Here is a 16322-nt window from a genome sequence, read left to right on the forward strand (position 1 = left end):
TGTGTGTGTGTCTGTGTGTGTGTGTCATACTTTCCTGTTTGTGTGTGTGTGTGTCTGTGTGTGTGTGTCATACTTTCCTGTGTTTGTGTGTGTGTGTCTGTGTGTGTGTCATACTTTCCTGTTTGTGTGTGTGTGTGTCTGTGTTGTGTGTCATACTTTCCTGTTTGTGTGTGTGTTTGTGTGTGTGTGTGTCATACTTTCCTGTGTTTGTGTGTGTGTGTGTGTGTGTCATACTTTCCTGTTTGTGTGTGTGTGTCTGTGTGTGTGTCATACTTTCCTGTTTGTGTGTGTGTGTCTCTGTGTGTGTCATACTTTCCTGTGTGTGTGTCTGTGTGTGTGTGTCATACTTTCCTGTTTGTGTGTGTGTGTGTCCTGTGGTGTGTGTCATACTTTCCTGTGTTTGTGTGTGTGTGTCTGTGTGTGTGTCATACTTTCCTGTTTGTGTGTGCGTGTCATACTTTCCTGTGTTTGTGTGTGTCTGTGTGTGTGTGTCATACTTTCCTGTGTTTGTGTGTGTGTGTCTGTGTGTGTGTGTCATACTTTCCTGTTTGTGTGTGTGTGTGTGTCATACTTTCCTGTGTTTGTGTGTGTGTGTCTGTGTGTGTGTGTCATATTTTCCTGTGTTTGTGTGTGTCTGTGTGTGTGTCATACTTTCCTGTGTTTGTGTGTGTGTGTGTGTCATACTTTCCTGTTGTGTGTGTGTGTGTCTGTGTGTGTGTCATACTTTCCTGTGTTTGTGTGTGTGTGTCTGTGTGTGTGTCATACTTTCCTGTGTTTGTGTGTGTGTGTCTGTGTGTGTGTCATACTTTCCTGTGTTTGTGTGTGTGTGTCTGTGTGTGTGTGTCATACTTTCCTGTGTTTGTGTGTGTCTGTGTGTGTGTCATACTTTCCTGTGTTTGTGTGTGTGTGTCTGTGTGTGTGTGTCATACTTTCCTGTGTTTGTGTGTGTCTGTGTGTGTGTCATACTTTCCTGTGTTTGTGTGTGTGTGTCTGTGTGTGTGTGTCATACTTTCCTGTGTTTGTGTGTGTGTGTCTGTGTGTGTGTGTCATACTTTCCTGTTTGTGTGTGTGTCTGTGTGTGTCATACTTTCCTGTGTTTGTGTGTGTCTGTGTGTCATACTTTCCTGTGTTTGTGTGTGTGTGTATGTGTGTGTGTGTCATACTTTCCTGTGTTTGTGTGTGTGTGTCTGTGTGTGTGTGTCATACTTTCCTGTTTGTGTGTCTGTGTGTGTGTGTGTCATACTTTCCTGTTGTGTGTGTGTGTCTGTGTGTGTGTCATACTTTCCTGTGTGTGTGTGTGTCTGTGTGTGTGTCATACTTTCCTGTGTGTGTGTGTGTCTGTGTGTGTGTCATACTTTCCTGTGTGTGTGTGTGTCTGTGTGTGTCATACTTTCCTGTGTTTGTGTGTGTGTCTGTGTGTGTGTGTCATACTTTCCTGTGTTTGTGTGTGTGTCTGTGTGTGTGTCATACTTTCCTGTGTTTGTGTGTCTGTGTGTGTGTGTCATACTTTCCTGTGTTTGTGTGTGTGTGTGTGTCATACTTTCCTGTTTGTGTGTGTGTGTGTCTGTGTGTGTGTCATACTTTCCTGTGTGTGTGTGTGTCTGTGTGTGTGTCATACTTTCCTGTGTTTGTGTGTGTGTGTCTGTGTGTGTGTCATACTTTCCTGTGTTTGTGTGTGTGTCTGTGTGTGTGTGTCATACTTTCCTGTGTTTGTGTGTGTGTCTGTGTGTGTTTGTCATACTTTCCTGTGTTTGTGTGTGTGTCTGTGTGTGTGTGTCATACTTTCCTGTTTGTGTGTGTGTGTGTCTGTGTGTGTGTCATACTTTCCTGTGTGTGTGTGTGTCTGTGTGTGTGTCATACTTTCCTGTGTGTGTGTGTGTCTGTGTGTGTGTGTCATACTTTCCTGTTGTGTGTGTGTGTCTGTGTGTGTCATACTTTCCTGTGTGTGTGTGTGTCTGTGTGTGTGTCATACTTCCTGTGTGTGTGTGTGTCTGTGTGTGTGTCATACTTTCCTGTGTTTGTGTGTGTGTGTCTGTGTGTGTGTGTCATACTTTCCTGTGTGTTGTGTGTGTGTCTGTGTGTGTGTCATACTTTCCTGTGTTTGTGTGTGTGTGTGTCTGTGTGTGTGTGTCATACTTTCCTGTTTGTGTGTGTGTGTGTCTGTGTGTGTGTCATACTTTCCTGTGTGTGTGTGTGTGTGCGTGTCATACTTTCCTGTTTGTGTATGTGTCATAACTTTTTGTAGGAAAACAAACATTTTAGATAACACATTGTGGAAATGCTGGGTACTTGCTGCCTCACCCCACTCTACCCAGAGCGTGCTATTATTGCTCATTTGTGTATTTGGGGAGCGACTGGCTGAATTATGTTCCCAGTCTATTTCCCACCCTCTCTGTCAAGCCCACGAGGTTGCTTCTCAGGGAGACACAGCTTTCGGGATGACTACAGCCACTCTTGGGTGACAGTGGTCTTGGCAGGGCTCCCTTCCTCTCTTTCCCTGAGCACATCCAGCAGTTAAAAGCCACTAATTGCCAGCTGGTTTTACAATTGTTTTAACGATGCCCTGGGGGATAAATAGATCTAGAGACAATCCATTCAAATTCAGACTCTTTTGAAGGAATAATATCAGGGGCAGAAATAAATTATATGTATTTATTTGGACCCCACCTCCCCTGCTCTCCTTCCCAGCATTGAGCCCTTGGTTGCATGGGCCCAGGCTGGGGGTTTTCAGTATTTGTAAGCATTTCAGCAGAACAATAAAGCCTTTGGAATACAGAAGTGAGTGGAAGGCCGGAGGTGTGGGACTTGGCGCTGGGGCACTTGGGGTAGGAGGGATAGGTCTTCCCCCTGGAGCAGGATTTCTACCCTATTCAAGGTTCCAGGAGGGAGCTAGGCCCCAACCCATGACCTCCAGGTCATGAACCTGCCCCCCACTTCACTCTGATCAGAGGACAGGCTGGGAGGTAGGAGGGCATGAAGAGGCAGGGGAAGACAGGAACTGGTGCAGAGATTTAAAGGGACAGGAGCTGGTGCAGAGGTTTAATGGGATAGGAGCTGGGGCCAGGTGAGGAGGGGAGGGCTGTCACCACGGCAGGAGGCTGAGCAGGAGGCTGGGCAGAAGGGTGGCCACCAGGCAGTGGGGCTCCAGGAAAGCCAGCTGGGCCCCTGAGGTCAGCCGGTCACCATAGGGGTCCAGCAGCATCAGGACCACGCCATTCATCCAACCAAAGCTCTCCTGGGTGAGGCAGGGCAGTGGGGCCCGGTTTCTGGGGAAGCCCCAGACCCTTGGTGGGGGTTGTGGGCTCTCTCCCCAGGGGCACTGGCCCTGCCTAACCCTAACGGTACAGGAAGCACCAGTCAGCTCGTCCCCTGGGCCCACATGCAGGTGAGCACACTGAGGCCTGGGGTGGGGGGTCGTGGGCAGCAGAGCCCAGGAGTTCCCTGTAGGGCGATGGCCAGCCCGCCCCTGGCCTGCTCATCTGAACTTCATACTCCCCTCTGCCACCGGGCTGTCCACCATTGCTAATGTCATACTGGGAATAAGAGGGCGGGCCGTAGGTCAGGCACTGCCCCACCCCACCCCACCCCCAGCCACAGGGACAACAAACAATGGGATCCTTGTGGGGAGAAGTCGCTCTGCCTGCCCAGCAGCCCCTGCAGTGCCCAGGAGTGGCCACTGGGCGCCGCCACCATCCCAGCTGCGCTGGCCCTGGGCCCTGCCAAGCCTGACCCTCCCGCCTCACCACGGGGACGCCCTGGGGTGAGGGGAGGGCTCAGGCCAGCTCACCTTCTCATACATGGCTGACTTTTGCGAGTAGACATCAAAGTTGGTTCGGATTCAATTCTGGGGCATATTGGTAGATCAGGATCCGGCTGCCCTAGAAGATTCCAGACATTCCCGTGACTGTGGGTGGGGCTGGACTGGGAGCCAGGACGCTGGGCCCGGCGGGAAGCCAGATGTCCCCTTCCTGGCCCTTCTCTTCTTGGCTCACAGCTGCCCCCCGGTGGCTCCGCGGGACCCGCAGGCTGGGACAAGAGGCACAGCTGGAGGAAGCGGCCTCCCCTGCAGGTCCTGCTCAGGGTCGGGAGGGGGCGGTGCTGCCTGCAGTGGACCCGAACCACCTGCTGTGCCCTCACCTCCAGGTATTTCAGAGCTTTGTCCGCCACGCCAGGGTCAGAGAAACACCCGGCCCAGAGTGGAGTGAGGTTGGATGGGTAAAACTCCCAGTTCTTCTTGTTCTCAAGGTCGTAGTCGAACCAGGCACCGGTCTCCTCATCCCATAGGACTGCGTTCAGGGCGGCCAAGCGCTGCGCCTGCAGGATTCTGTACTTCGTGGCCTGGGAGTCGTTCCCTGGGGCAGTGCTGCCTTTGGGCCCTACCGGAGGGAGCCCTCTAGAAAGAACTTCTGAGGTCAGAAGGGTAGCATCTACTTCTAACGCCTCGCCTCCTCCAGGAGGGCTCCCCAGCCTCCCCAGGAAACCCCAGTCTGTCCTGTCTCCTCTGGGCTGCCTGCACTACCTCTGGCACCATCGGGTAGATGTTCACTGCCTGCTGGGCTCTCTCTTTCTCTGAGCTCCTGAGCCAGGCCTCCGTCTCAGGAGGACTCAGTGCTACTGCTTGCTCGGCCTCCTCCTGAGCCACTTTGCTCATTCACATCCTCTCACCTGGGGAAAGGGTTTGGGGTTTTATCCCATCCCTAGTCCTACCACTGGACCCCAAGCCCAGACCCTCTTGCTTGGAGCCCCACTCCCCCTGGACCTGTTCCCACTCTGCGCCAATCACACAGGCCTTCTTCCCAATCCCTGAACAGTGCCTCAGGGCCTCTGCACGGTCCTTTCCGTGCCTGGACTGTCCTCTCCCAGGTCAGCTCAGCGATGGTTCCTGCCCCAATTCTGCTCACACATCACCTCCTCAGAAACACCTTTCCTCCCCGTCCTCTCTAACACACCCTCCGCTCACCCGCACCAGCGGGTCCTGACTTCACTCTACTTCAAACTGTGCTTCTGTTACTGTTTTGCTTCTATTATTATTGTTCTTGCAGGAGCTGGTAAAGTGGCTGATGTGGCCACAGCTCCATAAATCCATGAGGAGTGAAGGGTGGACATTGCCTGAGTCCAGGAGGCAGGACAGGGTCACTCCTCTCTGTCCCTGGTGATGGAAACTCAGGGTCAGGAAAGAGCCTTGACCTGCCCTGGGTCACAGAGGGAGCGTTAGGGTCTGGGCTTGAGCCCAGGTGCTGTAGTCAGGCCCTTAGGCCGCCTCTCACACCCAGGCTAGGAAGCTAGAGCAGGAAGTTTGCTAGAACTATCCTGAGAAGAGGTCTGCACAGTTCAAGGGGCAGCTTAGAAGGGGAGACGGAGGGAGATGGGCTCTGGCCAGAAGGCTCTTAGACCTCAGGCCAGGCTTAGGCAGCCGCATCTAGTATCAGGCCTGCAGGTCCAGTGCCTATTATGGGGCCTATTATGCCTGGATGAGGGGCCTCAAGTTCATTTAGGCCAAGCCCCTCATTCTACGGAGAACCACACAATGGTTGCAGGGGATATATGCCTGACGTTGGTGGGTTGATCGTGGGGCAGGTCTGAACTCGTCTCTGTTTGCATTCCGGCTCTCCTGACATTCCAGACCCATCTCTGAGTCATCCCTGGACAGGAGAGATCCCACAGGGTAAATAGGACATGAGCCTGCAGTGAGGGGAGACAGAGGAGGAGAGAACTCCCCGAAACAAGAGGAGAGGAGGAGCCGGCGGAGAGGACACAGGTAGGGCAGCGGGCAGACCACCAAGGGGCAGGCTTGCTGCTTTGCAGCCTGACCACCAGCCTGTGTGCCTCATTGCCGCCCCCTCCTCCCAGGGCAGGGCCTACATCTCAACCAAAGCCTGGAGCAAGACAAGGAAGGCTCCATTTCCCTCCTCCTACTCCTCTACTCAAACCACAGCCATCTGTGCATCAATAACTTTTTTTTTTTAACCCTCAGCTGCCTGATGTCCATGGTTGGGGTTTGGGCTGAGTCGCTGGGGGCCGCCTGCACACACCAGGGAGGGCTCCTGAGCACCCACTCTCAGGCTTTGCGCATTTCCAAAATTCTGCACATGGCAGCAATGTTTGCAGAAAGGGTGTGGAGGGTGCCTGTGGGCCAGGCACCAGCCTGCTGCAGCTGCCCGTGGTTGCTTCTGTCTGCCAGGGCTGCACAACCTCTGGTTTTCACCTCAACCGCTGTGGCTTCCTCTCTCCCCGTGGGAACAGGGCATGGGGTGAGGGGGCCACCATGCCGAGACAACTAGGCATCTCCCTGCCAGGCCAGGAGTTCCACTGCTACAGCCCAATACCAGCAAATTCAGATGCACCCAAGTGACCCCAACTCAAGTTATGTTCCCTTTCTCCCCCAGGCTCTGCAGTCCCTGGGATCTGCAGTGTTAGTTCATCTCCAGGAGAGACTAGGTCCCAGGAGACCCACTGAAGGCCTGGCTGTACCATCATAGGCTGTGTGCCCTTGGGCAAGAACCTCTACCATTCCTCGTTGCCTGTTTATAAATGGAAGGCTTTGCTCTAGATCAGTGTTGCAAACTCAAATTCCAGCAACCGGAACATGCAAAATATGTTGGGGATAAGAGAGCCAACAGTGCAAGGGGGAAGTGAGTGTTGGGGACCTAGTCTTGGGGTGACGGGAACTGGGCTGAACCGGAAGCGTATTCCTGTGTAAGCACGTTGAGTCCTTTGCCCTCCCTCTTCCCGCCTTGATGCAGATGAAAGGCTGGCACTGCAGCAACCACCTTGCATCCACAAGGCAGTAAACCTCGGCTGACAGCCACCTGCTTCAGACAGCAGCTCAGGAAGGCAGAAAGAGGCTGGGTTCTCGATGGCAACTTTGAGTCACAACAGCCGTAGACTTCTGTGACATGAAAAAACAACCCTCTTAGTTGTTGAAGGCACTGGTTTTCAGATTTCTGTCACAGATGAAGGAAAACTCAAGCAGATCCTTCCTCTGAGCATCTGCTCTCTTCTCCAGGGGCCTTCCGGTCACACCCTTTCCTTCATTCCCATTACATTTCCGTCCAGGTTCTATTGTCCTTACAAGGTATATTGTAGCACGCCTCTGCCTGGCCTAACTTCAACCTCCCTCTGGCTGTGGGAGGTAGACCTCACTGTAGGAAGAGGGTGAAGGAAGGGTGTCAGTTAATGCATAAGGAACCAAGGACTAATATCCATATATATGGACCCAAACATCAGGTGACACTGAGCATGTGCACCCACAGCTTCTCGCACCTGCCTTGTCTTGTAGACACCAGCTCTGGATCCCCAGACCTCTAACCTGAGCTCTGGGGCAAACGCTTCCCGACATCCTCAACAGTGGGCAGTGAGGCCGGGATGGTGTGGAACTGCACACTTCCAGCTTCTGGGATGTTGGCAAGGCCCTGTAACCACTCAATTTCCAGGTGTCTGCTTCACAGTGATCTGTTAAACTGCCATATGTGTTGTATGCACCTTCCTGGGCTGTGCTATAGCTGATAATAAAATCATTTGAGAATTTTTTTTGTTGTTTTTTGAAACGGAGTCTTCCCCTGTTGCCCAGGCTGGAGTGCAGTGGCGTGATCTTGGCTCACTGCAACCTCCGCCTCCCTGGTTCAAGCGATTCTCCTGCCTCAGCCTCCCAAGTAGCTGGGACTATAGGTATGTGCCATGACACCCAGCTAATTTCTGTATTTTTAGTAAAGATGGGGTTTCACCATGTTGGCCTGGCTGGTCTTGAACTCCTGACCACAGGTGATTCACCCACTTTGGCCTCCCAAAGTGCTGGGATTACGGGTGTGAGCCACCACGCCCCGACATTTTTGAGAATTTTTAAAAAGAGTCTATCAGAGCCGGGCTCGGTGGCTCATACCTTTAATCCCAGCACTTTGGGAGGCCCAGGTGGGTGAATCATCTGAGGTCAGTAGTTTGAGACCAGCTTGGCCAACATGGTGAAACTCCGTCTCTACTAAAAATACGAAAATTAGCCGGGTGTGGTGGTGGGTGCCTGTAGTCTCAGCTACTGGGGAGGTTGAGGCAACAGAGCGAGGCTCTGTCTTTAAAAAAAAAAAAAAAAAGTCCACCACCCTGCTTGGTTTGGCCCCATTTGGACAGGAGGGGAAAGGGCCCTGGAAGGCTGTAGGTTGGCCTTGGGGTCAGGCCAGCAGTGAAGCATCCGGCACGTGAGGTGGCCTCCCGGGGTAGCAGAGCTGGCAGGGCAAGGCAGGGCGGGCCAGGCCGGGAGGGCTCTGACTGATCCTCGGAGCGCTAATAGGAAGCTGCACACCCATTCACTCTTAGAATAGCTGTGCACCTGCAGATAACCAGTTTCTGTTGTGGTGAGTGGTAGTTAAATAAATAAATAAGCAGGCAAGGAACAAGCTTTTCCTTACTGTGACAATCATTTGCTGCTGTGAAACTACTATGGTCTAACACCTCCCACTCACTTTTCTCAATCAGTGCTGCCTGGAACGGCAAGAACTTGGGGCCAAAAGAGCACCTGCCCTAGCACAGAGCTCGGGCCTGCCCACCCCACCATCCCACCCCCTGGGACCACCTGCCTTTGACCTCTGAAACCACATTTAGCTTGCATGCAGGCAAGTCATATGATTTCTCTGAGCCTCAGTTTCTTCCTTGGCAAAGTGGGGATAATAACAGCTCTCTTTAAAAGCCGTTGTAAGAGTTGGAAATGATAAGCCAGGTGGGCCTCATACCTGTAATCCCAGCAGTTTGGGAGGCTGAGGCGAGTGGATCACCTGACCTCAGGAGTTTCAAGATGAGCCTGACCAGCATGGTGAAACCCCATCTCTACTAAAAATACAAAATTAGCCGGGCATGGTGGTGCATGCCTGCAATCCCAGCTATTTGGGAGGCTGAGGCATGAGAATTGCTTGGACCTGGGAGGCAGAGGTTGTAGTGAGCCGAGATTGTGCCATTGCACTCCAGCCTGGGGAATAAGAGGGAAACTCCATCTCAAAAAAAAAAAAAAAGTTGGAAATGATGTATTTTAGTCGCGCAGATAGTCAGCCATGCACCTGTTTCGCTTATGGGTAGAAACACTGCAGTTGATTCCATTTCAGCAGCTGAGGGGCCCAGAGGACCGTACCCTCCGCCCCACTGTGTAGGTCTTAGTCATGTTGCTGGCAAATACTCCAGAAGGCTCAGAGGAGGCGTGTTGAGAGTATTGTCAGCCAATCACCACAAAGCTGCTCCTTCAGGACCCTTCTCACTCTGAGCCTCATATAACACAAGTCTGTGGCTGGAGGGAGGGTGGCAGGGGCCCACCTGGGCTTTACTTCCACGCTTGCAGCCTCAGGGTAACCCTGGTGGTCAAATAAGCAAAGATCAGCCTCAAAGCAGCAAATAGGACTGCGTCCTCTGGGGCCTTACCATGGTCCACGTGCAGTCCAGGCTTGGCTTCACCATTTGCATGAGAGCTCAGAGGACACCCATGGCCACAGAGGCTCAGCGCAGCCAGGGGAATGGAGACCTTATCAGTAACATGGAGGTGAGAGCATAGCAAACACTGTCATCTCAGGTTCAAGGGGGAAGGGGTCACCTGCTGGGGAAGAAGGAGGCCCTGGCAGGTGACGCTGAGCTGGAACCCCGACCACTTTCCTCACAGCCTTGGAAGTGAATTCCAGACACCCAGACCTCTGCAAACAACTTCCAGCAAGTGCGGCAAGGCCAGCAGGGCACCTACTGTTGACTCAAAAAGACCCTTCCAGGTTTCCCCAGAAAAGGCAGCCTTCGCTGCTGCAGCCCCTGTGGATGATGGCTTGTTTAATAGCTCAGATTCCCCAGGCAGTTTCTCCACCCTCCGCTGCTGGGATTCTTGCAATGATGATGTGGTGGGTCGGCCTGGAGAGGGTGGGTCAGGAAGGATCTTCTGACTTGGAGACTGCCAGGGGAGACAACACCACACACGAGGCCCTGCTCCAGACTTGGCAAGGATGATGCCAGATACGCCAAGGCGGCTGCAGGGACCCAGGGAACAGAGGAGCTTTTTCCCAGGATAAAGAGGGGGTCAGCAGGCCAGGTACGGTGGCTCACGCCTGTAATCCCAGCACTTTGGGAGGCTGAGGTGGGCAAATCACTTGAGGTCAGGAGTTCGAGACCAGCCTGCCCAACATGGATAAACCCCATCTCTACTAAAAATACAAAAAGTTAGCTGGGCATGGTGGCAGGCACCTGTAATCCCAGCTACTCAGGAGGCTGAGGCAGGAGAATCACTTGAACCCAAGAGGTGGAGGTTGCAGTGACCCGATATGGTGCCACGGCACTCCAGCCTGGGCAACAAGAGTGAAACTCCGTCTCAAAAAGAAAAAAAAAAGAAAGAAAAGAAAAAAGAGCCGGGCACGGTGGCTCACGCCTGTAATCCCAGAACTTTGGGAGGCCAAGGTGGGCAGATCACCTGAGGTCGGGAGTTCAAGACCAGCCTGACCAACATGGAGAAACCCTGTTTCTACTGAAAATACAAAATTAGCTGGGCATGGTGGCGCATGCCTGTAATCCCAGCTACTCAGGAGGCTGAGGCAGGAGAATTCCTTGAACCCAGGAGGGGGAGCTTGCGGTGAGCAGAGGTTGCGCCATTGCACTCCAGCCTGGGGAACAAGAGCGAAACTCCACCTCAAAAAAAAAAAAGAAAAAGAAAAGAAAAAGAAAAAAGAAAAGTTTAGAATATAATGGTAAGAAATGTAAGGGTGTTAGATTCTGTTTTTAGAACGGAAGCAAAACAGATCCACCAAAAGCATCCTGTGTTTTGTGTTCCCTTTCCTACCTGGGTTCCTCGCCCACCCAGGCATGACTGTTCTCCTGTCATGTAAGGTGTATCAGTCCCCTGCATGCTTTTATACCTCTGCTGTTCATGCATGGGTCTGCTAGGGTTGCTTGGCATGATTTTTGTTGAGGTAAAATACACATGGCATAAAATTTTCTATCTTAACCACTTTTAAGTGTATATTTCAGGGACATTAAGAATGTTCACTTGGCCGGCCTGGTGGCTCACGCCTGTAATCCCAGCCCTTTGGGAGGCCAAAGCGGCAGAAATTAATTCTAAAAAAGTCTCAACATGTGTCTCTTTCTTTTATCTTTTTTTTTTTAAGACAGAGTCTTGCTCTGTCGCCCAGGCTGGAGTGCAGTGGCACGATCTCAGCTCACTGCAAGCTCCGCCTCCCGGGTTCGCGCCATTCTCCTGCCTCAGCCTCCCGAGCAGCTGGGACTACAGGCGTCCACCACCATGCCCGGCTAATTTTTTGTATTTTTAGTAGAGATGGGGTTTCACCGTGTTAGCCAGGATGGTCTCGATCTCCTGACCTCGTGATCCGCCCGCCTTGGCCTCCCAAAGTGCTGGGATTACAGGCGTGAGCTACCGTGCCTGGCACCTCTTTTTTTTGTTTTTTTCTGAGCCAGAATCTTGCTCTGTCACCCAGGCTGGAATGCAGTGGCGCCATCTCAGCTCACTGCAAGCTCCGCCTCCTGGGTTCTTACCATTCTCCTGCCTCAGCCTCCCGAGTAGCTGGGACTACAGGCTCCCGCCACCACGCCTGGCTAATTTTTTGTATTTTTAGTAGAGACGGGATTTCACCGTGTTAGCCAGGATGGTCTTGATCTCCTGACTTCGTGATCTGCCTGCCTCAGCCTCCCAGAGTGCTAGGATCACAGGCATGAGCCACCGCGCCCGGCCAAGGCTGGGAAGTCTTAAGGGCTAGACCCCACATCTGATGATGTCTTATTGTGGGTGGGGACTCTCTACAGACTCCCAAGGCAGCAAGGGCATCATCACATGGAGAGGAGTTTATGAGAGATGGCCAAACTGGCTTCTTTTTTTTTTGAGACAAGGTCTCCCTCTGTCGCCCAGGCTAGACTGCAGTGGCACAACCACAGCTCACCACAGCCTCGACCTCCCAGGCTCAATTGATCCTCCCACCTCAGCCTCTTGGGTAGCTGGACCAGAGGTGTGTGCCACCATGCCCAGCTAATTTCTTTTTTTTTTTTTTTTTTTTTTTTTTTTGAGGCGGAGTCTCGCTCTGTCGCCCGGACTGGAGTGCAGTGGCCAGATCTCAGCTCACTGCAAGCTCCGCCTCCCGGGTTTACGCCATTCTCCTGCCTCAGCCTCCCGAGTAGCTGGGACTACAGGCGCCCGCCACCTCGCCCGGCTAGTTTTTGTATTTTTAGTAGAGACGGGGTTTCACCGTGTTAGCCAGGATGGTCTTGATCTCCTGACCTCGTGATCCGCCCATCTCGGCCTCCCAAAGTGCTGGGATTACAGGCTTGAGCCACCGCGCCCGGCCGCTAATTTCTTTTTATTATTTGTAGAAACAGGGTTTCCCTGTGTTGCCCAGATTGGTCTCAAACTCATGGGCACAAGTGATCCTCATTCCTCAGCCTCCCACAGTGCTGGGATTACAGGTATGAGCCACCACACCCAGCCAAACTGGCTTCTTATAAGAGAATCACTCTGAGGCCGGGCGCGGTGGCTCAAGCCTGTAATCCCAGCACTTTGGGAGGCCGAGACGGGCAGATCACGAGGTCAGGAGATCAAGACCATCCTGGCTAACATGGTGAAACCCCGTATCTACTAAAAATACAAAAAACTAGCCAGGCGAGGTGGCAGGCGCCTGTAGTCCCAGCTACTCGGGAGGCTGAGGCAGGAGAATGGCGTGAACCCGGGAGGCAGAGCTTCCAGTGAGCTGAGATCTGGCCACTGCACTCCAGCCTGGGCGACAGAGTGAGACTCCGTCTCAAAAAAAAAAAAAAAAAGAGAGAATCACTCTGATGATAACTAACTCATTCCCATGATAACCCATTAATCCATGAACTGATTGATCCATTCATGAGAGAAGAGCCCTCATGACCCAATGACCCAATCCCCTCGTAAAGGACCCCCACCTTTTTATTTTATTTTATTTTTTTGAGACAGAGTCTCACTCTGTCACCAGGTTGGAGTACAGTGGCACGATCTCGACTCACTGCAATCCCCACCTCCTGGGTTCAAGTGATTCTCCTGCCTCAGCCTCCCGAGTAGCTAGGACTACAGTTGCCCACCACTACCCCCAGCTAATTTTTGTATTTTTAGTAGAGACGTGGTTTCACCGTGTTGGCCAGGTTGGTCTCGATCTCTTGACCTCGTGATCCATCCACCTCAGCCTCCCAAAGCGCTGGGATTACAGGCGTGAACCCACTGTGCCCAGGCAGGCCTCACATCTTAATACTGACACAGTGGGGATGAAGTTTCAACATAAATTGCAGAGGGGACAACATTCAGACCATGGTACCTAGTCATAGTGTTTTATTCTTTTCTTACGCTTTTAATTCCTGACATGCATCTAGACATTTTAATCATATCTATTTTATAATACCTTTGTAGTCCTTATATAACATCTGTGTTTTGGCATTTGTTTCAGGTTTTTTTTCTAAGTATGTGTCAAGATCCCATTTTCTTTTTTTTTTTTTTTTTTTTTTTTGAGACGGAGTCTCGCTCTGTCACCCAGGCTGGAGTGCAGTGGCGCGATCTCGGCTCACTGCAAGCTCCGCCTCCCGGGTTTACGCCATTCTCCTGCCTCAGCCTCCCGAGTAGCTGGGACTACAGGCGCCCGCCATCTCGCTCGGCTAATTTTTTGTATTTTTTTAGTAGAGACGGGGTTTCACCGTGTTAGCCAGGATGGTCTCGATCTCCTGACCTCGTGATCCACCCGTCTCGGCCTCCCAAAGTGCTGGGATTACAGGCTTGAGCCACCGCGCCCGGCCAAGATCCCATTTTCTAAGTCAAAAATGGGATTGTGCTACACATTATTTCATAACCTGCTTTTTTTTTTTCCTCCACATAATAAGGAACTTAAAACAACACACATCTTTTTCTGAGGGCAGAAATTTGGGCCCAGCTCACCTAGGTTCTCTGCTTCAGAGCTTTACCAGGCTGCTGTCCAGGTGTCGGCTGGGGCTGTGGTCTCATCTGAGGCTCAACTGGTCTCATTTAAGGCTTAACATTGGCCCGAAAGCTCCCCCAAACTGTTGGCAGAATTCTTCCCCTTATGGTTGTAGGACTGGAACTGTGGTTCCTGTTTTCTTGTTGGCGATCAGCCAGGGATAGTCCTTAGCAACTAGAGACTACAGTAGTTCCTTGCCAAGTGACCCTGTCACCACATAGAAGCTTCCTTCTTCAAAGCCAGCAATAGACGGAGAGTCTCTGAGAGACCCTCTGGGAGGGCCCAGATACTCTTTCAAAGACTTCCACCTGATTTAGTGAGGCCCACCCATGAAAATGCCCCATTGACTTCAAAATCAACTGACTTAGGACCTTAATTAAGTCTGCAAAACTCCCTCACCTTTTTCACAGTCTATTAGCTGGAAGGAAGTTGCAGATCCTACTGGTACTCCAGGGGAGGAGGTTACACAGGGTATGAACACCAGTGAGTGAGACCACAGGGCCCACCCCCAGGTCTGTTCATACCATGTTTATCTTTCCATGTCATTATCTTTTCTTTTCTTTCTTTTTTTTTCAGATGGAGTCTCGCTCTGCTGGCCAGGCTGGAGTGCCGTGGCCTGACCTTGGCTGACTGCAACCTCTGCCTCCCAGGTTCAAGTGATTTTCCTACCTCAGCCTCCTGAGTAGCTGGGACTACAGGCATGTGCCACCACACCTGGCTAATTTTTGTATTTTTAATAGAGATGGAGTTTCGCCACGTTGGCCAGGCTGGTCTCGAATTCCTGACCTCAGGTGATCCGCCCACCTAGGCCTCCCAAAGTGCTGGGATTACAGGCACAAGCCACTGTGTGCAGCCATCATTATGTTTTCTACCACCTTCTAATGTTAATGGCCTCACAACATTCTACTATGTGGATGTGCCAACATTTATTTAATTAATCATTTATCACTAAACACTGAATAAACATAAATATTTCAGTTTATTCCTTTTTTTCTTACAAACAGTACTGGGGAGAATGAACGCCTGAGTACTCATGTCTTTATGCACTGTAGTATTATTTCCTTACAACAGACTCCTAGACATGGAACGGCGGGGTCAAAGGATTCACAAAATGTTAGACTTCTGATGCAAATCAGATGGCACCTTTTTTTTGACTAATTAAGAATCTTTACCCCTGGCATGAGGAGCTGAGGACAACTCCCACTCCACAATGTGAAGCCACAGGGTTTCAATGTAGTGGTTAATGGTGGTTGTGATTTTTTTTGTTTTTGTTTTTGAGACGGAGTCTCCATCACCCAGGCTGGGAGTGCAGTGGCACAATCTTGGCTCACCACAACCTCTGCCTCCCAGGTTCAAGCGATTCTCCTGCCTCAGCCTCCTGAGTAGCTGGGACAGGCACCCGCCACCACGCCTGGCTGATTTTTGTATTTTTAGTAGAGATGAGGTTTCACCATGTTGGCCAGATTGGTCTCAAACTCCTGACCTCAGGTGATCCACCCGCCTTGGCCTCCCAAAGTGCTGGGATTACAGGCGTGAGCCACCGTGCCCGGCCAGTTGTGATGTTCTAATTTGGATTTGGAAGTCAAATAATCGCCAAATGCCCTGTGGTTGCTGTGGTTGCACGCCCTGCCCCGTGGAAGCTGGGGAAGTGTTTCCTGTCTATCGTCCCACCCATTCATGTGTCCTCATTACAGGGGAAGCCCAGAGAGTGAGAGCTCTCATTGTGGCCAAGGCTGCAGCCTTGCCACTGTCACGGAGCACAGCACATGTCTCCTCCCAGCCGTTATTTTGTTTGTATTAATCCAGAATGCATGTAAATTCTGATGGGGTAAGCTGGCAGACAAAAAGGTCGCTGATGTGTCCCAAACAGAATCTCATTGTGTCCTGGAGAGGAGGCAAAATAATCACTTGCCAGAGGGCGGAGCTTGGTTTTGTGGGGCCTGAAGCTTAAATAGTTTGCCGGGGCCTCTTTAAGAAAAAGAATCAAATTATGAATACAAAATGAGGATGAGAGTGTTTGAAGGGCCTCAGGCAAGTGCAGTGCCTGGGACTTCAGCTTCATTAGCTTCCCGGTCAGTCTGCGCCTGCTTGTCAGTGGACTGGGTTTGTCCTGCTTGGAGTCTGGTTTTGTTTGTTTCCAAACTTACTAAATTAGATGTCTTTTCTTCTTTCCTTTTGCAAGTGTATTAACATTTAAGAATTGAGGCCGGGCGCGGTGGCTCAAGCGTGTAATCCCAGCACTTTGGGAGGCCGAGACGGGTGGATCACGAGGTCAGGAGATCGAGACCATCCTGGCTAACACGGTGAAACCCCATCTCTACTAAAAATACAAAAAACTAGCCGGGCGAGGTGGCAGGCGCCTGTAGTCCCAGCTACTCCGGAGGCTGA

At 51.6% G+C, this 16322-nt stretch overlaps 1 protein-coding gene across 1 annotated transcript; it reads right to left on the reverse strand.

Annotated features, from left to right (window-relative positions):
- Window positions 1-2241: 2241 nt before the first annotated feature.
- LOC117081369 lies at window positions 2242-5601 on the reverse strand. Its single transcript, XM_033207188.1, has 3 exons — window positions 5554-5601; window positions 3788-4515; window positions 2242-3266 (listed from the first exon to the last, which is right to left on the reverse strand). Exons 1-3 carry the CDS (start codon window positions 5599-5601, stop codon window positions 3083-3085), a joined length of 960 nt encoding a protein of 319 aa, XP_033063079.1. The 3' UTR covers window positions 2242-3082.
- Between the last annotated feature and the right edge of the window lie 10721 nt (window positions 5602-16322).

Source organism: Trachypithecus francoisi, unplaced genomic scaffold (assembly GCF_009764315.1).
Source record: "Trachypithecus francoisi isolate TF-2019V2 unplaced genomic scaffold, Tfra_2.0 Lachesis_group8, whole genome shotgun sequence".
Taxonomy (NCBI): Eukaryota; Metazoa; Chordata; class Mammalia; order Primates; family Cercopithecidae; genus Trachypithecus; species Trachypithecus francoisi.

Excerpts from the sequence above, each read along its gene's own strand:
- LOC117081369 (XM_033207188.1), bottom strand. The coding sequence starts at position 5,601 with ATGCAAACAGAGACGAGTTCAGACCTGCCCCACGATCAACCCACCAAC. Across the intron at positions 4,516-5,553 it reads CCCACGATCAACCCACCAAC|TGCAGGCAGCCCAGAGGAGA; the intron begins GTCAGGCATATA and ends TGCCAGAGGTAG. Across the intron at positions 3,267-3,787 it reads AGTCAGCCATGTATGAGAAG|AAACCGGGCCCCACTGCCCT; the intron begins GTGAGCTGGCCT and ends GGGCTTCCCCAG.